This window comes from Microtus pennsylvanicus, chromosome 3 (genome assembly GCF_037038515.1).
Source record: "Microtus pennsylvanicus isolate mMicPen1 chromosome 3, mMicPen1.hap1, whole genome shotgun sequence".
Lineage (NCBI taxonomy): Eukaryota > Metazoa > Chordata > Mammalia > Rodentia > Cricetidae > Microtus > Microtus pennsylvanicus.
Window position 1 is genome coordinate 55,723,950 of NC_134581.1, and position 24,618 is coordinate 55,748,567.

Genomic DNA, 24,618 nt, shown 5'->3' on the forward strand with positions numbered 1-24,618 from the left:
GTGTGGTCCATAAAGAAGTAAGCTATATCACTGAAGAAATAAGTCATTCAAGTGGAAGTCTGGGGAATGCTTGGATTGAACTTTAAGTATGTGGGATAATGGAAAGAACCTAAAAACAGGATTAGGCTGAGTTTATCAGTAGGGACCCATTGATTAGAGACTCTAGGTTTAGTATGAAAGCTTGAACAGTTAAGAAAGGTGCTGAGAGTTTGAATGATTGGCTAAAGAATTTGTCAAAAGATGGCCTGTTTAGAAGGAATTGGAGATCCCTGATATCCTTTGGCTTAGTATTGGTGAAGGGATTTTAAGGCTGAATAAAATTGGAGTGCCGGAATGGACTTCCTGTTTAAAACCTAATACATGATGATGGAGAGACCCAGAAGACATGCCTTTCTCTAATACTGTTAGACACAAGATGGAGACAGAAGATCATGTGAAGAGCTTTGTTGCTGAACCTCTTGTGCCACACCTTATGGTGAGAGATGTGACTACGCCACTGGATAAACTGAACATAACAGGCCTAAGTGGACCCTGAATGGCATGGGTCAAGTGGCAGCACTGGTCAGGTGACAAAACCTTCTGGGTACTTGAAGCCCTCAAGTTTTAAATTTTGTGTCCCCTTCCTCTCCTCATTTCTCCCCTCTCCTCTTAAAGATGGAAACTTTATGCTTGATGCTCACAATTAGTAAAAAAAGCCTTCTGGGAGAAATGACTATTGCTTTAGTTCCTTCCTGTAATTCTCTTTCTAGAATCTTGCCTTTCTGTTCTCTAATTGTGACAGTTCTCTGATGATTATAAACACATACTTTCTATACTTCATCTACATTTTTGCTCGTGGGAGAAACACAAGTTACTTCATCCTAATCAGGAAGAGATAGCATAGGCCTGGTTAGAAACATATTGGACACTGAGAAAAAGGTACATTCTGAAGGAAATACTGAAATTTAGATCGTTCATATAACAGGGAAATGTTCCATGTTGAAAACAACAACAACAACAACAACAACAACAACAACAACAACAACAACAACAACGTCTTGGGACTAGAGAGATGACTCAGTGTTTAACAACACTTACTGCTCTTGCAGAGGACCTGGGTTTGGTTCCAGCATCTACATGGCAGCTCACAACTACAGTTTCTAGGACTCCTATACCCTCTCCTGGACTCTGCAGACACTTGCACATAGATGGTTCACATGAACTCACACAGGCATATACACAAGCATGTTAATTAAAATAAATCTCAATAAATAAGTTTTCAGTAATGGTAATGGTAGAGGCAGCTTAAGAAAAGAAAAGCAGTACATCCCAACAAACCTACCTTTGATGATGAGGTGTACGTGGTGAACCTTGAGTACCATTTGCTTGCTTTCTCTGCAACTCCTTTCCCCGCAGAGAACACACTGTGCCTTAGAACATCTAGTTTAGGTACCAGCAGTGTATCTAAGTTAAATGAAGGTGATGAATGGGCTAGGGTTTCTTGAGATCCTTCCCTAAATGGACAAGTGGGTGAGAAGGCTGGTGAAGACCACAGTCGATCCCTTGGTCTCTCCTCACTTTTGGTATAACTCTTAGATTTGGTAAGTCTCACTGGCCTAGGAGAATTTGGAGGGAGGCTTGATCTTCTGCAGGCCTTGACCAATGTTGGACTTTTCTTATTAGCTAACTTATCATCACATGCTCGTTGTAAATCAATGCTTGGTGTTCGGCTTGTCAAAGGACTGCTCATGTTATTCATATACATCTCAATTTCTTCAGCTAAATTACGCCTAGCAGATGGTGTTGAAATGCTTTTGCTATCATCTTCATCCTCTTCTTCTTCCACCTTCTGCTGCTGTTCAGTCTCAGCAACCAAGAGAGAGAGGGGGTCAAATCCTGTTACAACATCTGTTTTTTCAGAAGGTTTTACTGAAAAGCTGCTGTTCATACGCTGGAGCCTCTTGGGATTTTGTGTAGTGACACATCCCACTTTCGATCCATCTGCTTCAGTGTCTAAATCTTCTAAGTCAAAAATAACAGGAGAATCCACTTTATCCAAGCAGTTAGAAACATCAAAAGGTGTGTCATCGTCACTAGATTCCTTTTCTAGGCTGTCTCTTTTTGATTTTACAGGTGGCTTTCCTATATCAAGACTATTTGGTCTTGTGCTTTTTGAGATAACATTTGAAAGAATTTTTGCGTCAGCTCCTAATTTTTCAACCATATCTCCAGGGTTTGTTTCCCGGTTAATTCTATTCAGCATAAATCCCATCAGAACCCCACCACTAAGATTACGGTTCCTATTTCCCCAGGCTGTTTGCTGCTGCAAATGAGATTCATCGTCACTTTTATGTCTTCTCCTGAAGCATCTACTTTGCATGGTTTGTGTTTCATTTGTATTCTCAGGAGACGGAATTAAGAGCAGCTCAGGTGTACTTTCTGAAGAACAAGAAATTTGTTTTCAGTCATGAAAATGTACCGTGCAAATATGTCATCCTAAATATTGAAATAATAGTAATGGGGATGATAACAGCAAGTGCTCACTGGCTGCCTGGTACTCAGCAGGTCCCACTTTAGGCAGTTTACTGCTATTGTTGCTATAAACATTCCAACATTCAGAGCAGATAAAACAGACATGCAGAGAGATAAACTATTTAGACAAAGTTCTTAAATAACAGAACTTGACTCAAATTCAGATTTGTCTAATGAGAAAGGCTATGCTTCTAGCCATTAGAATGTACTGCTTAAAAAAACTTACCAATTTACATTTTAACAGAAATAAATTTACACTAAGTTAAGTTACAGCTGTACAATTGTAGTGATGCTGGATGAACGTGAAAGTCTAAGCCATCTTTTTATTAAAATGCAAAACAAGCCCCCAAACAGCAAATCAAACCTATGGTAACTATATTAATTTTATCTACAAGTAAAAATTATTTTTAAAACTCCAAATCCTTTTTTGACTATACATGTAAATTAAGAAATTTTACCTTTGCTTTAAATCAGTGATTAGTGTATTTAGTGTATTGCAAATATGAAAATATTTTAAGAAGAAAAACACTGATTTTTGGTTTTCTCTTCTTTTATTTCCTTTCCTCTCTCTCTCTCTCTCTCTCTCTCTCTCTCTCTCTCTCTCTCTCTCTCTTTCTTTCTTTCTTTCTCACTGTCTCATCAAGTAGCCTGGGCTGTCTGAAGCACGCTAAGTAGACCAGGTGGACCAGAACTCACCTGCTCATCTCCCAAGAGTTAGGATTAAAGGCGTGTGCCACCAGGGCCATGGATATTAGTTTCTTAAACTATCTGAAAGACTATTTTGTTTCTAAATAGTCACAAGCTACATTAGACTATAAAGTATATGATTCATTTAGAAATAAGCTAGGTGTGTGGTCCTCTCGGATTCACTATTCCCTCCATTTGTATTTTACCGTCCCTTCGGAAAGTCCTAATAGTACAAACTCAAAGGGCAGCACTGAGATTACAGGTGTGCCCTCATTCCTTGTTATAATAAAGGTATGAACAAAGACATTATAAAACACAAAACCTAAGGTCCTAAGTTTACTAGGAGAGGGCACCCAAATATATTCTAATAGATAATTCTAGTGCATTAAGATATTTAAAAAATACGTATTCACTGAGACCAGTGAGGTGGCTCAGTGAGTAAGAATATCTGCCATCAAATCTGACTACCTGAGTTCAATCCCAGGGACTCAGAAGGTACAAAGAACAGTCTTCCACAAGTTGTTTCCTGACCTATACACATTGCTGTAGCATATATGCAAAATAAAATAAAACATGACTTTACAACATTTAAAATATATATATTTAGTAGACACGGATATAATCATCTACATGTAGCCAATGTGTTCTATTCAACTTACCCTCAGATTCTCCAGCCATTTTATCAGCACTGTTGTCATCTGCACCACTGAGGCGAACTATAGTTGAAGAACTTTGGTAACTGAGAGTAGGAAGGCAATCAGCACTTCCTTTTGTACTCTCATTCTCTGACACTATAAAGACAAAAATAAAAATGTTAGCAAAATTAAACATATATGTTGCAGAATGTATGAAGAGAAGCCTTTAGTCTTACATATTTCAAAATGAAAACTGGTGATAAGAATATACTAACTGCTTCTCTACACACTTGCCAACCACAAATCATTTCATTTAAAAGTTATCAAATGTGGGTCTAATTACTAAGAACTGGTCATATATAAGGCTCATAGAGAATTTCATATTTTCTCTTTGGTTGTAAAGGACAGATTTTGGATTGGGAAAAAAAAGGAGATATAAATCACAATTCACCAACAAACTTTAAAGGTATTTCTCTAGTTGGAATCTCCAACTCGCCCCTGTATGATCTGGAAGCCCCATTCCTGTTTCTCTCCAAACCCCACCCACTCAGAGAGGCTCAAAACAAAGGAAAGATGCCAAAAAGCCCAGTTCTGAATTCTGGGCAGCTCCTCCCCTGAAGCTGCCAGCCATCAAAGTCCCCACCTAAAGCAGTCAGATTTTGACCACACTTGGGCACAAACCCAGCTTGTAGCGGACACTTCATCACCCCTTGCCTACAAGCTATATAATCTCCCGAGTTAGTCCAGATGTGCAGCTTCTCTTGCCTCCACCTCTGGGACTGGAGAATCCACCTGAGAGTTGCTTTGCTCAAATAAAACTGTTCTTATACTTTTTCAGTTTGGCTTGATCTGGCTTACTGCATTGTCAGAGAAACCTATTATGGCGGGGGAGGGGGACAGCACAGAAAACCTATTAGCATTGTGCTGGCTAGTTGCTTTTTCTTTTTGAGACAAGGTTTCTCTGTAGCTTTGGAGCCTGTCCTGGCACTAGCTCTTGTAGACCAGGCTGGCCTTGAACTCACAGAGATCCGCCTGCCTCTGCCTCCTGAGAGTGCTGGGATTAAAGGCACGTGCTAGCTAGTTTTGTGTTAATTTGACACAAGCTAGAGCCATCAGAGAAGAGGGAGCCTCAACTGAGAAAAATATCTCCATAAGATCAGCTGTAGGTAAGCCTGTAGGGCATTTTCTTAATTAGTAATAGATGAAGAATAGTCCAGCCTATAATGGGTGGGGGCATCCCTGAGTTGGTGGCCTGGGTTCTATAAGAAACCAGCCTGAGTTCCATGCTCGTGTGGATGGAGGTGGGGGTTCCTTGGACTTCCCACAGGACAGGGAACCCTGATTGCTTTTCGGGCTGGGGGGGAGACTTAATTGGGGGAGGGGGAGGGAAATGGGAGGCAGTGGCGGGGAAGAGACAGAAATCTTTAATAAATAAATAAATTTAAAAAAAAAAAAAAAAAAAAAAAAAAAAGAAACCAGCCTGAGAAGTCATGAGGAACAAGGCAGTGAGCAGCACTTTTACACGGCCTCCGTATCACTCCTGCCTCCAGGTTCCCACCCGGTTTGAGTTTCTCTCTTGGCTTCCCTCAATGAACTATATCTGGGAAATGTAAGCCAAATATTCTCCCCAAGCAGCTTTTGGTTTTGTGTTTCATCACAGCAACAGCAGACCTAACTAAGGCAGGTAGTAGTAATTCTCAGAAAAAGAATTTCTTTTTAAAAGACATTTCTACTATGAGAATTTTAACATGAGTTATGCAGCATGCACATTTCCTGCACAGTTTATGGGTGAAAATATTAGGTGGCAAAGAGGGATCAATGAAAAAAAAAGATAATTAGAACAGGAAGATAGGCAGTAAAACTAGTACTTTAATACTTAAAGTTATTTGTATTTTTATGCAAAGAAGTTCACAATTTTACATAATATCAACTTCACAATCAATACCTACAGGAACTAGAATCACTCCCTTTTTTGTCTTTTTCCCCTTGAATGTCTTCAGTAGATGTACCCTCTCTTCTAATATTGTCCTTAGATAATGAATTATATCCAAGATCAGACCGACCACCTGAGCAAAAACAGAAACAAATACTATGCTACTTATCATAAACTTTTTTGAGATTATATCCTAAACAAATTTAATGATCAGACAGAAAACTGGTTAACTGTAAAAGTCCCTAGGTCAACATAACACCTTGAATGAACAAGATGTCCATTCTAGATGGCTCCTGGCTACTGTCTTGAATAACAGACCCCAATAGGGGCCTAAATGTTGTCTGCAGAGGGTAGGACTGGGTGGGGAGATGAGGTAGGGACTGTGACAGCATACTGTACAGGTGAGTGGTGACATCCCATGGATGGAGCACCAACTTACATTGAGAGGCCTGCTGGCCAATCTCTACAACACCTATCACAAGTTTCTTTGGTAAAACCAACTAGAATGAGGTGCCTACCACACATTAGTGTTTGCATTTCCTTATTTGGTTAGCTACCAAGCACCCACCTCCATTAATGTAAGAAAGGAAAATTTCTAAATAATTTACTTTTGGTTTCACATTATAGTCAAATAAATATTTACATTTATATTATTTTGTGGGTACCCAAACCAGACAAACTAGTTAATCTTCACTCCAGTCCACCATCTTTCTAGATAAAATTCTAAGTCGTCTTTTGTTTGTTTGTTTGTTTGTTTTTGGAGACAGTTTCTCTGTAGCTTTGGAGAACACGTTCTGTAGATCAGGTTGACCTCGAACTCACAGAGATCCACCTGCCTCTGCCTCCTGAGGGCTGGGATTAAACCCATGTGCCACCACCGCCTGGCCTGAGCCATCTTTTTAAGGTTAGGGTCTCAAGTAGCCCTGACTGGTCTGGAACTTACTATGTACACCAGACAGCCCTTGAACAGATCTACCTGCCTCTGCCTCCTGAGTGCTGGGGGTAAATGTATGTGCACTATGTCTGGTCTGAGTGGTAATTTAAGCAGTGGAGAAGAGAGCTTTGCAAACATGCACACGTAGGTCACTGAAGCTCAATGTCTAATGGCTCTGCCACAGAGTCGGGTTCCTCTAACTTCATTGAAAGGTAATTTTTCTCAAAACTCAACTGAATAATTATAGAACTGTAGCTAAGTACAAATATATAGGAATGAGGAAAAAAACAATGTGTTAAAATTACTCAGGATGCCAGGCTTAGTGGCACATGCCTTTAAACTCAGCACTCAGGAGGCAGGCACCCTGGTATCATAGTGAGTTCCAGGAAAGTCAGGGTTCTGTAGAGACCCTGTCTCAAAAACAAACAACTCCCCTCAAACTCTCACCAAAACAAAAACTTATTCTTAAGGAAAACAGAAGCCAGGTGTTAGTAGCACACATCTTTAATCCCAGCACTTGAGAAGCAGAAGCAGATGGATCTCTGAGTTCAATGCCAGCCTGGTCTACAGACTAAGTCCCATGACAGCCAGGTCCATACAGATAAACCCTGTCAAAAAGAAGAGGAAGAAGAGGAAGAGGAAGAAGAAAAGGAGGAGGAGCAGAAGTTACAGTGGTAAAAGAAAATCTTTAATATCTTGTTTTGTCAAACAGATTCTCTTTGACATTCTTAGTAAACTGTTCCCATTAGATTAGCATCAAAGCCAGAGTTCTGAGATTTTAAGTAAGTTTTTGTATGAACATCCAATTCTCAGAGTTATAAAACATAAACCTATGTTTGATGGAGGAAGGTCATTGGCTAATAAAGAAACTGCCTTGGCCCATTTTATAGGTTAGAACATAGGTGGGTGGAGTAAATGGAACAGAATGCTGGGAGGAAGAGGAAGTGAGCTCAGACTTGATAGCTCTGCTCTCTGGGGCAGACACGATGAAGCTCTGACCCAGGATGGACGTAGGCTAGAATCTTCCCGGTAAGCGCACCTCGGTGCTACACACATTATTAGAAATGGGCTAGTCCAGGTGCGAGAGTTAGCCGAGAAGCGGCTAGATATAATGGGCCAAGCAGTGTTTAAAAGAATACAATTTGTGTGTTGTTATTTCAGGTAAAGCTAGCCGGTGGCTAGGAGCTGGGTGGCAGGAATGCAACCCGCAGCTCTTACAACATATGTTTATCAGACTAAAATGTTTTAAACTTGTAAAGAATTCTAAAGAGGTTATATTGAATATCACTAAGCACTTACTACCATGTCTTTGTTATTAATCTGAATTTGTTTTACCTAATGAAACTTTAAGGACTCAATCCCAAAGAAATCACAAATAGGAAAATTTAAAGATATTTTTGTTAGATTCCACACTATTCTGGGCCAGTCTTTTAGGAAAAGTGCACTAACCCAAACAGAAGATCTCTACATTTTTAAGAAACTGGGCCCAAGGACAACTTCCACAACTGATTAAATTCACAGTGCGTGATCAAGTACAAAACCAACTCTGGAGGGATCAGTGCGCTACATTTTGGCACAATCAGCTTATATTTATTAGTCTTAACATTGTCGTAAAATGAAAGAGTCTGAAATAATGTTGCCATCTGCAGAAACAGCATCCTTCAAATTTTATAATTTTTTTGAAGTTTATGCCCATTAGAAGTTCATGTTCATACTATACTAAATTCATGTGGATTTTTTAAATAATGAAAAGTCAGAATTACACAAGTAATTTAGTGTGTTTTATACTAATGCTTTACTGCCTACGTAAAATGATTTATTTGTGTTGTATGTGTGTGTGTGCATTCGTGGACCTCCAGGCAAGTGGAGGTCAGAGGACAACTTGCAGGACTAGGTTTTCCACGTGGATGCTGGGGATGGAAGTCGGGCTGTCATCTTCACTCACAGAACCACAGGGCCTGCCTTTATTCACAAGTCCTATATTTTAATGAAAGTAATGTCATAGTCACTGCTAGGACTTCTGCATTTAAATTTAAACTTTTTAAAAAAAGTTTGATTTGCCAGGTGGTGGTAGCACACACCTCTAATCCCAGCACTTGGGAGGCAGAAGTAGATGGATCTCCGTGAATTTGAGGCCAGCTTGATCTACACAATGAGTTCTCTGACTGCCAGAGTTATATAGAGAAACTGTCTTGAAAAACAAAATAAAACAAAAAGTTTGATTCAAAACTTGCAAAAAAATTTTACAGAAAGTTCTTGGTGGGGCCCTTTGCTGGTTTCTCCTAAACATTCCCTACATGACCATAGCACAATGTTAAAATGAGGAAACTGATACTAGTATAATACTGTTAACTCAGAAACACAGATTTTTTTTTTTCTGTTCGAGACAGGGTTTCTCTGTAGCTTTGGAGCCTGTCCTAGAACTAGATCTTGTAGATTAGGCTGGTCTCGAACTCACAGAGATCCACCTGCCTCTGCCTCCTGAGTGCTGGGATTAAAGGCATGTGCCACCACCACCTGGCCAGGATTTCTTAAAAAGAAAATATGTCCAAGAAAATAGCAAGGCAAGAGGCTGTGAGTACAGCTCACTAGTAGAGCCCTTGCCCAGGATATATGGATTTGATGCTTGCCTTAAAAAAAAGAGGCATCTCTAAAATGGTGAAGAATTTTGTAGCTATCTAGAGTTAACTGGATTATCATGCACTAAATACTTGAACTGAGTACTTTGCAACCTCTTAAATGAAAAATAACGAGAGCAACATATAGCAATTAAATTTAATGTCAAGTGCCTAATAGAAAAATCAAAAAGTGACAGTTAAATATGTCATTGAAAACAAACTAAAAACATAAACTAGCAAACCTAGTTTTAAAAATGTACTATAATATATGTATAGAGAAGCAGAACAGACTGGTACTACATCATCATCAGTAGCAGATCTTTGGATACTTTGATTAAACCCATATTGAAAGGTGCCTGCTCCACAATGTGTGTTGCATTACCACTATCCATGCTACCATAACTAACAGCATCAGGTCACTTGTCATCTGCTTAAGAACCCAGTTCGATAGCATTTTACTACTCAAAGAGGTACCAAAGTGAATCTTCAGAGTTTGTTGTTAAGGATAATAATCTGCTATGGAGCCAACATGAAAAGTGCCACATGCAGCAAAATACAACTACAACAGAGCATCTACTGTGAGCTTCTAATGACCACTAAAGTTGGACAATTTAACAACTGGAGAAAGAAGAATCTGGCGTTTCCTAAAATGGGAAGAGTTGTCTAATACAGGGAGGATTTCTTTAACCTGAAAACCTGAAACCTAAAACTTTTTATGTACCAACATGGCAACACAAGTGGAAAATTCCACAGCTGACCTCATATTAAGTGAGAGGCACATCACAGACACTACATGAAATGAACACAAGGCTGTGGGTAAGTTTCTACATGGAGCGGGAATGGTTTGACTCCCCTCCAGTGTAGCTCATTACACATTAGCAAACACCACAGCTCTAACACAACCCAGATCCAGAACACTTCTGTGCATTAACAGTACTTTTAATAAAGTTTCCTAACTGGCAGCAGAACCCAGAAAATAATCAGCATTTTAAAGCACTTAAAATTCTCTAAAAATATAAACTATAACCAATTAGGTTATAATAAATTATGACCGAAAGCAAACCCTGTGCACACTTTATCACCCTTTAATTACCTGAGAGAGCTCTCTGTGGTAAGTGTGGATGTTTCTTCAAAGCTCTTTTGAACTGTGCGACTCCTAAAACAACATTTCTTACTTTTGTCCAAAGAAAATAGCCACTGCGACTTCTTGAAGGCCATGTACTTTCCAAAACAGCCTATTCATTTAAAAATATATAATTAGTAAAACAGTTTTTAGAATTCAACATTCACTGGCTTCTGAGTCAAGCTAAAGAAGACAAAAGTAGATTTAAAGGATAGGAAACAAAAATGTCTTAATTTATGAAATATCTTCTGAATATTCTAAAACAAATACCAAATAGCCCCTAATTATTTTTGGCACTAAATTAATGTTGTGAAATGAAAAAACAGTACTGTTTCCCACTAAATCAAAATAATTACCTTATTGTAATACCCATAAGTGATTGCATTGGGGTCAATACCAGCTTTCTGCATTTCAAAAAGCACTCGAACTGCAAGCACGGGCTGGTCATACTGTCCACAGAGCTGCATGAGAATTCGGTAGCACACCTGCAACACAAGTTGAGAGATGTACAGAAACACTCTTATGCACAGACATCTAAAATAAAACAACACATTTGGGAACACATGTTATCACCTCATCGGGTGGATCCATCTTCTTCAGCTGCATTTTTTTAAGCACATCATACGCTGTTTTCAGAGCCCTGACTTTGGAATGACAAACCTTCACATAAGCTGGGAGACAAATAAACCACAATCCGTAACAGTGACGCAGCAGACACCTAGACCACATCTGAGGGATAGAAGAATACCTCTTCGCAATCTTATGGGCTGATTTGATTTCCTAGAAAGAAATCCAAGTAGCATCCTTATTTAAATGAATAGTGATCACAGAAAGTCACATGCCTTTGTAAAACTTGACTATAAATAATATATTTTAAAGTCTCCTCTTGAATTTGTATCATATATAAAAATAAAGTTTTAGGTCAGATTACTATGAACTATACTCTAAGTGCATAAAGCGCCTTGTCATCTGCTGAGGGTTATGTCTGGGATGAGCATCAGGTTACTCCCTGTCTACTTGAATACACGAGGAACACGGTTTCTAAGCACCTGCTTTGTTCTTCTGAACATGGGAGAAGGGCTACTAGGACTGCTGGGTTTTGAAGGCAGCTTGTTCTTTCTTGCTTGTAGAAATCCTTCAGGCTTCTCAAATAAATTGTTTCTGAGAACTGGAAATCCATTATAGCTGTTTCAGAGAAGAAGAAATTGCTTTTCAACCACAGACAGATCGCTACTAGCTAGAAGAGCTATGACCAAATAACTTATTAACTTAGAACTTAACTATTTCTCTATCAGATAAGATAGATTCAACAGATAATTCTGCTATTTTTATTAATATTATTTTTATAAACACAGAATTATTTGTTGAAGCCAAAATTAAAATATAAAAGGAAATACAATTTTAGGTAAAAAATAAATGTATATAGCACTTAAAATAACAAATCTACCTCCCTCACAGCTCTTGTTTTGCTGTGCTCATGACTTTTCTTTCTTCCCCACTAGACTTGAATGGAGAGATAACGCATCACTTAAGTCTATATCAACCTCTCAGCAGTCTCTTACAAAATTTCTAAATTAACAATGGTAAATGTCAACAATTTCATGTTAATTAAATTAACAATTTAATTCTTAATGTCAATTAAGAAATTTCATGTCTTAAAATAAAAATTCATCAAAAAATGAATAGTTTAAAATTTGTATCATACAAACTAAGGGAACAAATAATGGATGCGAATTACATTTATAATTTTAATAATTATTATCTTAATAATTTATAATCCTTGTACATCAGTTATATTAACCAATGTGTATGTGGCGATAAAGAAGGGGTAGGAATGAGAAAATTGGTTTTAGTACAAAGTAAAAATAAAAAATAATAAAAGTGCTACATGTGAGTACTGTCTGATCTACTAATTTAAGCAATATTGATAGGGATACTTAAATACTATCCAAGCTTATAAAAAATTTTATTTTTTCTGTCTGTGCTGCAAAACTTAATAACGGATGGGGGATGGACTTGCCCATCTGTTAAGTTTGTATTTTTGAAAATACCACAGTCCTTAGAATGCTATGTCACAGTCGATGGACTGCTCCTCTGTCATTCTCATACACTGTGTTATTGAATACCTGTACTGTAATGGGGGCTCTTCACCATTGGGTAGATGGGGGATCTCGGGTGGTGTCACAAAGACAGTATGTTCACTTTTGAAAGACGAGTCTAGTTCTATAAGCCGAACTTCACCACTCTTGTCCATATCCACCTGAAGGAATTTAAAAATATATTTAAAGGCCACATTGATAAGGCAAGAATTCATCCATAGGGGAACAATTAATTAGATGCATCATTTCCATCAATGCCTACTAAATAACTATTTTTTTTTGTTTTTTAATTTATTTATTTATTTATTATGTATATAGTGTTCTGGGCACCAGATCTCACCATAAATGGGTGTGAGCCATCATGTGGTTGTTAGGAATTGAACTCAGGACCTCCGGAATAGCAGTCAATTCTCTTAGCCTCTGAGCCATCTCTCCAGCTCCTAAATAACTATTTTTAAAAAGTGCCTTAGAGCCGGGTGTGGTGATGCATACCTTGAATCTCAGCACTCAGGGATAGGGGCAGGTGGATCTCTGAGTTCGAGGTCAACCTGGTCTACAAAGAGAGTGCCAGGATATCAGGTATCTCTAAAAACAAAACAGTGCCTTAACCTGCTCAGTCATCTTGATAGTACTATTTTTAATTTTGTGTGTGTCTATGTCTTAATTTTATTATTTACTTACTTTGAGACATAGTCTCACTATGTAGCCCTGGTTGGCCTGGAACTCACAAGATTTGCCTGTCTCTGCCTCAAATGACCTGGGATTAAAGGTTTATGTCACCATGACCAGTTCTCTAGTTCTATTTTTTTTTAAAGGAGGGTGATTATGTTTGTTATATATTCTTTTGTAAACCAAAACCCACAATTATCAAAATGTTAAATGTGACTGATAGTACCACTAAAGCAATTAATTTATATTATTTTCTATATTGTTTATTTTCCAATTAAAATAATGAACATTAGTGCTATGTGTTATTTAGTATTTGAAAAATTCAAAGTAATTATTGTTAAAGCAACCACTTATTTCCATCTTGTTGGAGGATACTTAAAAATCTGTTGGTATAAAAAGGGCTTGAGCTTGTCAAAGACTTTTAGGCTACTGTGGATGGGGCTTTCCATATGGAAGCACTGCTGAGTCTGCCTGCTTTCTGAGTTCTAACTCAGAAAATAGAACTTTAATTTTTCTATCATTTTCTTTTGGATACCAAAATCTTAGGCATGCTTTCCCTGACTGATGAGGGAGTGATTTCTTTCTAATCTGTTGCTTTCATTGGTTCATTAATAAAGAAACTGCCTAGGCCCATTTGATAGGCCAACCCTTAGGTGGGTGGAGTAAACAGAACAGAATGCTGGGAGAAAGAAGCTGAGTCAGGCAGTCACCATGGTTCTCCCACTCCAGACAGACGCAGGTTATCTTTCCTGGTAAGCACACCTCGTGGTGCTACATAGATTATTAGAAATGGGTTAAGAGGCTGAAACTAATGGGCCAGGCAGTGTTTAAAAGAATAAAGTTTCATGTAATTATTTTGGGTAAAGCTAGCCATGCGGGCGGCTGGGTGACAGGAAAGTAGCCTAACACAACACCTGACAATCTAGTCTTTTTTACTCTCCGGAAGTTCCGTCTCCTCTTTGCCATTCAGCTGCTTGCAAACCTCTACCACTGAACACACCCCTTTCCCAGATCCCAGCTCACAAGGCATGGCTTTCTCTCTTTTCCATGTGCCTCAACAGCGGCCAAGATTTACAGATTGCTTGCTCTTATTTTTTTTTTCTCCTAAGATCTAATAAAATTGTCTTTGAACTTCTTTCTGTAGCTTGGAGAGGAGGCTTCTATGCTGACACCAGCATGGATACAATAAATATAAAAAGCTAGATGAATACTAGCACTCAACATTGGTTTGCTTGTTTTAGAGGTGCTGAGGACTGAGCCAGAGTCTTACTATAGTAAACACACAATCTACAACTAAGTTACAAAGCCAGCCTGGTATATTAATTTTTAAAAAGAAGATCTGTTCAAGCATTTCTACTGTATTCTTATTTTAGAAAAAAATCAATATGTTAAAAAAACACCAATACTAAGGATGTTTTTGTATGTTTACAACAGGAAGTCACTAGAAGTAATGCACACGTCAAACAACAGGCAGATCGAGGAGAGTAAATTCACTGGATGAAGTACAGTTACTGATAATGAAAATAACAATTACATGGCTTTCTGCCTGAATAAAACAAATATAATACCTCCAAAGATTCTTAAAAATCCTATCAGAATGACAATAAGGCGGTTAAAGCAAAAAAAATCAAGACAAAATTAATTGGAGGGAGACAATAGCAGAGCTGGGGTTCAAACACTGATCTGGCACTAGAGAAAGGAAGCAGGGGAATGTCTAAATACAAACTGTTGAGTTCTACAACACTTCAGCTGTCAGTCCTAAAAAGTGCTGTATGTGAGCTAGGGAGAGAGCTCAGTGGGTAAACTGCCTGTCACACAAACATGAAGAACTGAGTTCAGATTTCCAGCAGCTAAGTAAAAGACAGATGTGGAGTCACGCAGCTGTGATTCCTACACACAAAGGGTGCAATAGTTGCAAGTGTATTTTAGCAGTAACCAACAGCTTTCTAATTGTAGTTAAGACCCGCAAACAGGGAAATTGTGCCTAGTACTGGAAACCTAGTCAGCTATACAGAGCTGGTGAAGTCATGGACCTAGAAAGAGAACCTGCAACCTCCACATTATTATCCAGCATAATCCCTAACTACCTTCTAAATATTAGTCCTCACACTCACAGATAAGTAAAGTTTCTACCCCCATAACGGAAACCTCTCTTTGTAATAGATGGAGACCATTACAGAAAACCACAACTGATCAAAATGCCAAGTTGTGAAGCTCACTGATACATCTACAGTGCAGCTTCTACACCTAAGGCTCAGAGATCATCATGGAAGAGTTGGTGGGAAAACTGTACAGGCCAGAGGAACAGAGAGCTTGTTGTGAGACTATGTCTCCTAGAAATGTCAGAAGCTATTACCCATGAATGAAATCTCACCAACATGGCTTCCTAAACATGACCAGAAAAAGGGCAACAGCAAAATTGGTGTTTTTGACATGAGAAAGTGGAAGCGGGAAGGTCATAAGATCCCAACCCTAGACAAAGAACTACAGGCAATGAAGGGAAAGTTGAGAGCAGGAGAAATAGTCTTACCTAGGGAAGAGCACTGATTAGTTATCCAGTACCAAATAGACAGCCCTGAAAGCACGCATATACAACTGATATTATATGGACTGAGCAGGCTGTAACTAGGTATTTAGGAATACACAAACACCACTGCCAGCACCACTAAAGAAAAGGGGACACGAATTTGAAAGAAAGCAGGGGATATACACGGGAGAGTTAGGAGGAATGGGAAGGGGAAATGATATAATTATACCATAATCTCTCTTTTTCTTAAAGTAGAAAGAAAGTGAGATGAAAAGGGAAAAATTAAGAGCATCAAGGGATGGGATGGGAAGGACTCAGCTTTCTGTTAAGGGGATGGTCACTGTGTAGTTGTGACCAAACTGAACTTGGTATATATTTTTTCTTTTTTTTAGGGGGGGGGTTACAAGGATGGAGTATAGGTGGGATTAGGATGCATTATGTGAAATTCCCAAATAATCAATAAATATATTAAGTTGAGAAAAAAAAAGAAGATTGGGCTAGATAGTTCCAGAGAGAGAGAGAGAGAGAGAGAGAGAGAGAGAGAGAGAGAGAGAGAGAGAGAGAGAGAATATGAATGGGGCAGGATGGAAGTAAAGAAAAAATTCTAGAAGTGAAGGAGGTGAATTCCTAAGTTAAAAGTATCTACACCCATCCAATTCACTGAATAAAGAAATGTCTTATTCCAACATTCCCTAAAATTCCAAGATATCATGGAACTTAAAGGCACCCTGATAGAGAAAGAGAGATCAGACACAAAGATCTAGAAAACAAGACAGTATTAGACTTCTTGCCAATATCTCACAGGGCAGTAAAAGACAATGCAGCAATGAATGAATTTAAAATACTGATTCAACCAAGTTAGCCATCAAGTAGTAGAGGAGAAGGTATTTTCAGACAGGTGTCACCAGACAAGGAAATATACCAAGGCAGTAGTTACTATGCAGGAGTTGAAAGCAGGGCATACAACTCTAGTGAGATGTTAACACAATACCAAGGTGCTGGAGGGGGAAAATTATAGATGACAGACTAGAAGACAGTCAGGTCATATTAAAACAATTAAAATGGAATGTTCCAGGAAGAATTTTTAACACTTAAATGCATAACTTGATGTACTGAAACAGTGTTTCATTCTTTGTAAGTTTCTAGATAAATTAGTAACAGACAGAAGACAAAAGTGAAGTAATTGTTCACTTCAAGGAAAGTAAAATAATTTGTTTCTGTATTTCTTAGCATTACAAAATCAAATACAGTTTAAAACTTGGACCTATAGATTCAATACCTTGGTAAGACATTGAATGTGCAAAAATTTCCTTTATACATTTAAAATTGCATTGTATTGTAAATATAGCAATGCCATAAATCCTACATTCTTCAGCTGGACATCTCTCTTTGTCTTTGGAAAGTACAGTGATATCTGCCTCAATTGAGAGAAAAAAAATCCAACACCCCATGGCAGGATAAAATTAAGGAATTTTCACAGTCTCTTTAATAATTCTTCCACAAGATGTTGGTATGCTCAGAAAACACTGTAAATGAAAACTTGAAAAACCAATTACAGTTTTCAGCTTTGATTTCTTCCTTAGTCAGAAAAATCTTTAAGTATATTAGTTTAATGTATGTACATAAGAAATCTTTCCTACAATTGAGACTTTTAAAATAGGTTAACAAAAAAGCATGTGGAAATGTAAACTCAGGTCCTCTGTAAGAGAAGCAAGTGCTCTTAATTGCTGAACCATCTCTTCAGCACTTTAGAACTTATATTTCAAATGAAATTGTTCAAATAACCCATCACAGTGACTCAGATCACATAAATCTTAAGTGACCTACAGAAAACCCTAGAAAATCTAAAGTTTTAACTACCAGTACTGAGATATCTCCTTAGAATAAGATGTCCTAAGAAAGGGAGTAAAATTACAAGTCTTGTACAGCTTACAATATTAGTAAGTAACCATAGACCATGTGACATTTCAGTGTAAATTTAACTAAAACACAGACTTGTGAATAAAATACAGTGAATGGGTCAAAAAGAAAACAATTCTTTTTCAAAAAATAAAAGTTCTCCCTTTTAGATTGTTAACTGGAGTTTTGCAAAGTAGTTCAGAGTCCCCAAGTGGATTAATGAGCTTATTCACTATTGCATGTTATTAGCTAAGCCCTGGCCACTAACTTGGTCCCATATGGTTCAGTTAGCTTGGCACGGGAATATACAGATGCATGCCATTGTTCATAAAGGAAGTACACACATATGACCAGTGGAGACCTGGTACCATATGGGAAATCCCTCTCCCTTAATGTGCACACAATTACTTCTGTAAAAAGGGGTCTAGAGAAAAACTTACAGCCATGCCATCCTATTTCTGTCAATACTTTTTTATAAGATATGCTTAAAATAAATACTGAAAAATGAGGCTGGAGAGAGATGGCTCATCAGTTAACTGCACTTCCTGCTTTTGCAGAGGACAGGAGTTCAATTCCCAGGACCCCAGTGGGTGGCTCACAAATCGACAGCAGATGGAATTGTGATGGTTAGTGTCAACTTTCAACTTAACAGAATCTAGAATCATCTGAAAGATGGGCCTCTAGTTATGTCTGTGGGTAGTTATCTCAGTTAACTAAGGATGCTGGACTGCAGAAGAGAAAGCAAGCTGAGAACCACACGCATACATTCATTGCTCTTGTCTTCTGACTATGGAGCACTGTCTCAAGCACCTGATGCTTTAACTTCCTTGACATGACAATGTGAGCTAAAATAACCCCATTATCCCTTAAGTAGCTTTTGTCAAAGTATCCTAATAGCAGGAAAAGAAACAAAAATATTATCTCTTAGGAGTACATGATATTGTGTTCTATTATTGATGATGTCCACTTTGATCACTAAATTTTAATGTGGTGTCTACCAGGCTTTTCCACTATACAGTTCAATTCATACTTCCTTTGTAGGGAGGTATAGTGAACTATGTTTAGATCTTGCTTCTTATGAGACTTTGAATTATCAATGTTGTTTGTGTAGATTTATAATTTCCTATTTATTCAACAGGTTAATTATTTGTTACTAACATTTAATGCTTGAATTGACTCAAATTTGACAGTGGTATCCCCTTCAATTGGGTTTTGTGCATGTCTTATATGTCTTTATCATTCTTGGGGTAATTTCTTACTCCCTATTACAGGACACCTTAGAGTTTATCTTGGACTTTTCTTTGCCTTAAATATGTAACTAATCATTTCTCCAAAGAGTCCTGATGGCTTTTGATATCTAAAAGACAATGTCTATGCATATTATACTACACTGTTATTAAAGTGTGGCTGTTCTCAGGTTCTCTCATATACCCAGCTACAGAATATATGTATATGCACACAGATACATGCACTTTGCCTATAATTATTTGTATCTTTGTCTCTCATTGAAAAATCAATAGTGTATTTCTAAATTCAGGGTTTGTTTTGCTTCTCTCTAAGTTTGTATGTGTAAATTTCCCGGCCATGAGAATCTTTATCTTCTGAACACATTTACTTACTTGAACATTCTTCCTACCTTTATGTATTATTTTCCCCCTCTTCATTGCTCTGCTCCCACGTAGATGACTTCCTCACCCTAACCTGACAAACCTGTACATACTGGATTTCATGCTTACCATGCCAGCATCTCCTTCATCCAAGTCAAAGTCTACTATTCCATGCTATACCCAACCCCCATTTTGTTGACCCTATACAGGCTCCTGAAATTCATACCACCATCACCACCATACTCTTCTTATCCTGGTTAAGTTGATACCCTAAGCTGACTGCCCCAGGAAGGATGTTCTTTTCTCTTTGTTCTGAGTCCCATGTCAAGCTCTTTGCTCATGGCTGGGACTCAGGTGCCTATGCTAGGCAACTTGACTATTCTACCCTACTTAAGATTAGACACTGTATTAGGGGCACTGTTCTCCTGCTTCCTTTGTTTCCAGCATGAACCCAGCTCCATCTCACCTAATATTACAAGGACAGAGCAGAAAATGGATAGCTTTCATGTATGAATTCAAAATAGAATTAACATAAAGTATCAATTCACTCTTGATGTAAAAACAGTTACAGGACATCTATTATGCAATGCCCTCTACTCTTAGCATGTGATATCTCAGTATGTTGGAGGTTCATGGGCTTGGAAAAATGTCCTAGTCTGTAAGTGCAAAGACAGAGTTAGGAACCTAACCTTAACCTTGTTAAAAATAAAATTCCTACAAAATCCCTTTAAGAAGTATGCTCTTGGGGCTGGAGAGATGGCTCAGTGGTTAAAGGTACTTACTGCTTTTGCAGAGGATTTGAATTTGATTCCCAGCATCTAGGTGAGGCAGCAAACAACTGTCTATAATTCCAATTCCAGGGAATCCATTGCCCTCTTCTGGCCTCTCCAGGCACTGCACTTATGTATACAACCTCCCTCACATACACGCACAGATCCATTGCCCTCTTCTGGCCTCTCCAGGCACTGCACTTATGTATACAACCTCCCTCACATACATGCACAATCAGTAATTAAAAAAAGAAATCTTAATAAAGCATATTTTAAGAGAGATGGCTTAGCAGATAAAAGTGATTACCACACAAGCTCAAAAACCTGATTCCATCTCTGGAACCCATGATAGAAAAAGAGAATTGACTCTTGAAAGTTGTTTTCTGTACTCTATACATGTGTGTGCATGCATACACTTGAGTGCACACATACACAGCTACTACCACTATTAATAATAATAAATAAAATAAAGATAATAAAAGCATGTGCTGTAATCTAGCAGGCTGTCCAAACTCTTATTGTAAGTGGTCAATTATGAAAATAAAATTATTTTAGATTTTGTTACAAACTACAAATAGAAACAATAACATAACATTTATAGCAGTCATACAAAATAAGCTGTAAACTACAGTAGACTACTTACTTTATCTACACAATCATCAAAAAAAGCCAGGCTTGCATCTTTATCGCTGACAAAAGAACATTCCTCAATGAAGCGAATAAACATTTGTGTTTTGGTCATCATGTTATAGAATTTTTGATGTGATCGGTCCCGGCTTCTTAAGAAGGCTATTCAATATAAATAGATAATGTGAGAATAGAGCCAGAAAAATTTTCTGCTATCAGAAACTTGATCAACAATGTCATCTATATGCTTTCTCTGCCCATTCCCTCCTTCTCTCTCTCTCTCCTTCCATCCTTCCCTCCCTCTCTCTCTGTCTCTGTATATATACAGTTTAAAGTTTAACTAAATTTGTTTACTCTATTGCTTTCTAATTGCTCATCTGTTTTAGTATAAGCTCTATGAAAGAAGTGACCATGTCTCCTTTTTTCACGGCTGTATCTCCTTTGCTTCTAATATATACCAAATGCTCAAAACTTCATGGCACTGAGTACATACTTACTAGATGAATTTCTCTTTAAAATATTAAATACTACAAGAGAAAGTAAACATATAGCAAGAAATCCGACTTCCTTATTTTCCCTTTTGCAGTACAGACAGAAAATGATAGTTATAAAGTAGACTGAAATAAAGCAAATGAGACTGCTCAGGACTGGAGGTAATCAGATCCTCAGCACTGCCTGGCAGCCCCCCAAACTGAAACCGTCAGTACCTCAACGTGAAAGTGACACAATGAAGTGGGATGAAATACTCTCAGGAGGTTCTGTAGCTTTCAGACAGTTCCCTCTGTATCTTTTTACTAGGATTCCAGGTAATGAGCCAGACAAAGAATTTGCCCTATAGAAATGGATCACCAGAGCTGGTCCTCACCCACTCCAAAGAGTGGATGTGTGCTTTGTTAAATATGAACTACTTATTCAGAAAACAAGTGATTTGTCACAGGTTTAAGCTTAACAACATGAAAGCTATAAAATTGTATCACCACTCACCTTGAAGAGCAAAAAGAGAGGCTGCATCTGTCGCTGTCTCAGATGGAGCTTGTGTTATTGGCCTTAAGTATGATCTATAACCTTTTAAAATAGAGGCCATGAAAAACAAGAATGCCTCCTGGATTTCCAAATCTATCATATGCAGCCTTTTCCCAGAATTAAAATCGTAATCATTCATTGCTAAGTCCATTAGTCCATCATCTCTTGGCCTTTGCTGCACTGTGAAGAAATACATAGCTTGAATTTTGAAGTCTATGAAAAATAAGGCTCACACTGATTTTAATGCAAATTTACTTTTTCAAAAGTGCTCATATAACCGTAACTCTTTATTTATACCACTTCGTAGTATGCATGCCTCAAGAAAACCTTCTCTATCACTTTTAGGTTCTCTTGAGCATATTTTTTAATCCAAATTACACATAAAATTATCCCTTTAAATCTATTATCAGAAAAAGTTTGTGCTCTAACTACATATGTATGTGTGTGTATGTATGCATATGCACACAAGTAAAGAAAGTTCTTAACAACCACAACACTGGATACATATAACACACAGTCTTTCCACCTCTTTCTTCATAAAATATAAGTGCCAACAGTATTAAAAAAAGAAAGAAGACGGATTTAAAAAAACAAAAAGCTTCTTCCTAGACAACTCAATGGTAAAGCCAGTTGGTGGTAAGGAGTAAGTTTATGCCTGAGAAGCCTGTTTGAATCTCTTCTCTTTCTTCTGACTACAGTCAAGTGAGAAGCTTAGTAGGCATCAGAGCTTCTCTCAAGAACAGGAGAAACCGAGAGAAAACACTGAGGAGAAATAGTGGAGGAGGGCATTACCAGGTCTGAGGCACTCATGCCAATGATGCATGGCCTGATTTTACATGAGGATTCCTGGACAAAAGTAAAATTAGGGACCATTAGACAATGTAAGAACCATTTTTTTGAAAAAAAAAAGATTTATTTACTTTACTTTGTGTATTTTTGCCTGCACAGATATATGTGCGCTGGGTCTGTTGGATCTCCCAGAACTGGGATTACAGATGGCATGAACCTTCACATGGGTGTTGGGAATCAAACTGGGCCCTCTGCAAGAGCAGTATTATGAAGATAATAGAACTGAAGAATCATTTTAGAAAAGAGGAGATAGAATAGACTTGAAACTACCTGCCTCTGATTTCAAACTGGATCCTCTTGCTATAAAAAAAAATTATTTACAAAACAGGCAAAACTTGGGCTGAAGAAGGCTTGGTGGGTGAGTGTTTATTGTAGACACATGAGGACCCGTTTTTGGATCCCTACTCACATAAAAGGCAGCACAGTGGCATGCATCTGTAACCTCAGTGCTGGAGGAAAAGGAAAAGACATCTGGAGACCTCAGGGTTTCAATGGCTAGCCAGGTTAGTCAAAATGGCAAATTCCATGTTCACGAGATAACTTATCTCAAAAAGGTGGAGAATGATAGAGGAAGACCTCCATATGTACACACCATGCAACTGCATTTATATACACATCAAAGCAACAACAAAACAGAACAAAAAATGGCAAAACTTGACCGTGGTCTGGAGATTAGGGTGCTCGATGGTACCTTCCTGAGTTCCATAGCTGTGCTGTAGTGATGTGGAAGAATGCATTGGTAAGAAATGCATCCCATCTAATGTGATGGCGCTCCTACTCTCAATGGTCAAGACAAAAGTTCCTAACTGGTTCAAAATTTAGAGACTTTTTTTTTTTTTTTTCGAGACAGGGTTTCTCTGTAGCTTTGGAGCCTGTCCTGGAACTCCCTTGGTAGACCAGGCTGGCCTCAGAATTTTTAAGATATAAAGAATCATCTAAACGATCAGTATCATTTAAGCACCTATAGCTTTAAGCTTTAGGAGTAGTTCACAGGACTGGGGAGGAGGCTCAGGGGGTGAAAGCCCTTGGAATATAAACGTGACAACCCGAGTTTGGATTTCTAGAACACACATAAAAAGCCAGATGTAGTACCGGCATCAGTGATCCCAGTGCTCCTACCACAGGAGGCAAAAATAGGAGAATGTGGAGTATACAGGGCAGTGGCCAACAAGAATAGAGAACCTGACTCAAACAGAGCAGAAAACAAGGACTAATTCCTAAGAGTTGCCCTTTAACCTCCACATCCATGGCCAGAGCATGTGTGCAACTGCATATACATACACACCATCTACATGCACTATACATAAACACAAAATACATGAGACCCATATATGTTGCCACATCACCACTGGCCATATTTCACAAAATAAGTATTAAACCACAGACACTGAATAAACCATTGTTACAAGACTGAGAGAATTCAAGAAATAAATCTTAATTATTATCAGTAATTCTGGATCATTGTCAAGATATGTTCTTACATAAGTTTTCCCCTTAAAACATTTCATATCCTAAAATTATTTTTCATTTTGGTTAATTTCTTTGTTTTTGCAAACAGCAGATTGTTTCAAGACAGACTTTAGGTGAAGAGGTCAAGATCTGATTTACTTCACTGACATTAGCATTTTCTAATGCACTTTAAATCATTTACCTTAGATTTCTAGAGCTTTCTGCTTTATATAAGAAGAAAATATACTAGTGGCAATCCTTATTTATTCAGTAATGGCAAAATTCAAGAAAATAACCACTTTAATGCCCTTTTGAATTTTATTATCCTAAAATGGCCTTATAAAAACCTAAAAGTTGTAAAATGCTTACTTATAAATCACTCATTTGGCTTCTAACAAATTTTGTTTCAGTGTTTATTTGCTTTAAAGACTGTAAACACTTTCCTTCCTTCCTTCCTTCCTTCCTTCCTTCCTTCCTTCCTTCCTTCCTTCCTTCCTTCCTTCCTTTCTTTCAGAGGGTCTTACTATGTAGCTCTGGTTGTAACTCACGGTGTAGACCTGGCTGGTCTGGAACTGCCTGCCTCTGCCTGCAAGGATTAAAGGTATGTGCCACCAGTCCTGGCTATCAACATTTTCTGCTGTGGGACAATGGTCTGTAC

General features: G+C 38.0%; 1 protein-coding gene across 4 annotated transcripts in view; it reads right to left on the bottom strand.

Moving 5' to 3' along the window:
• Positions 1–24,618, bottom strand: part of Dennd4a (DENN domain containing 4A) — a 105,368-nt gene that overhangs the window by 21,036 nt on the left and 59,714 nt on the right. For 2 of the 4 annotated variants that reach the window (XM_075965506.1, XM_075965507.1), the window contains exons 15-24: positions 21,624–21,842; positions 20,656–20,801; positions 12,568–12,701; positions 11,491–11,626; positions 11,015–11,221; positions 10,798–10,926; positions 10,412–10,553; positions 5,783–5,899; positions 3,858–3,989; positions 1,322–2,418 (exon numbers count right to left, since the gene is read on the bottom strand). In XM_075965506.1, the coding sequence (XP_075821621.1) occupies positions 1,322–2,418; positions 3,858–3,989; positions 5,783–5,899; positions 10,412–10,553; positions 10,798–10,926; positions 11,015–11,221; positions 11,491–11,626; positions 12,568–12,701; positions 20,656–20,801; positions 21,624–21,842 (2,459 nt within the window). The remainder of the gene's footprint in view (positions 1–1,321; positions 2,419–3,857; positions 3,990–5,782; positions 5,900–10,411; positions 10,554–10,797; positions 10,927–11,014; positions 11,222–11,490; positions 11,627–12,567; positions 12,702–20,655; positions 20,802–21,623; positions 21,843–24,618) is intronic. The other 2 variants (XM_075965508.1, XM_075965509.1) reach the window with 2 other exon arrangements.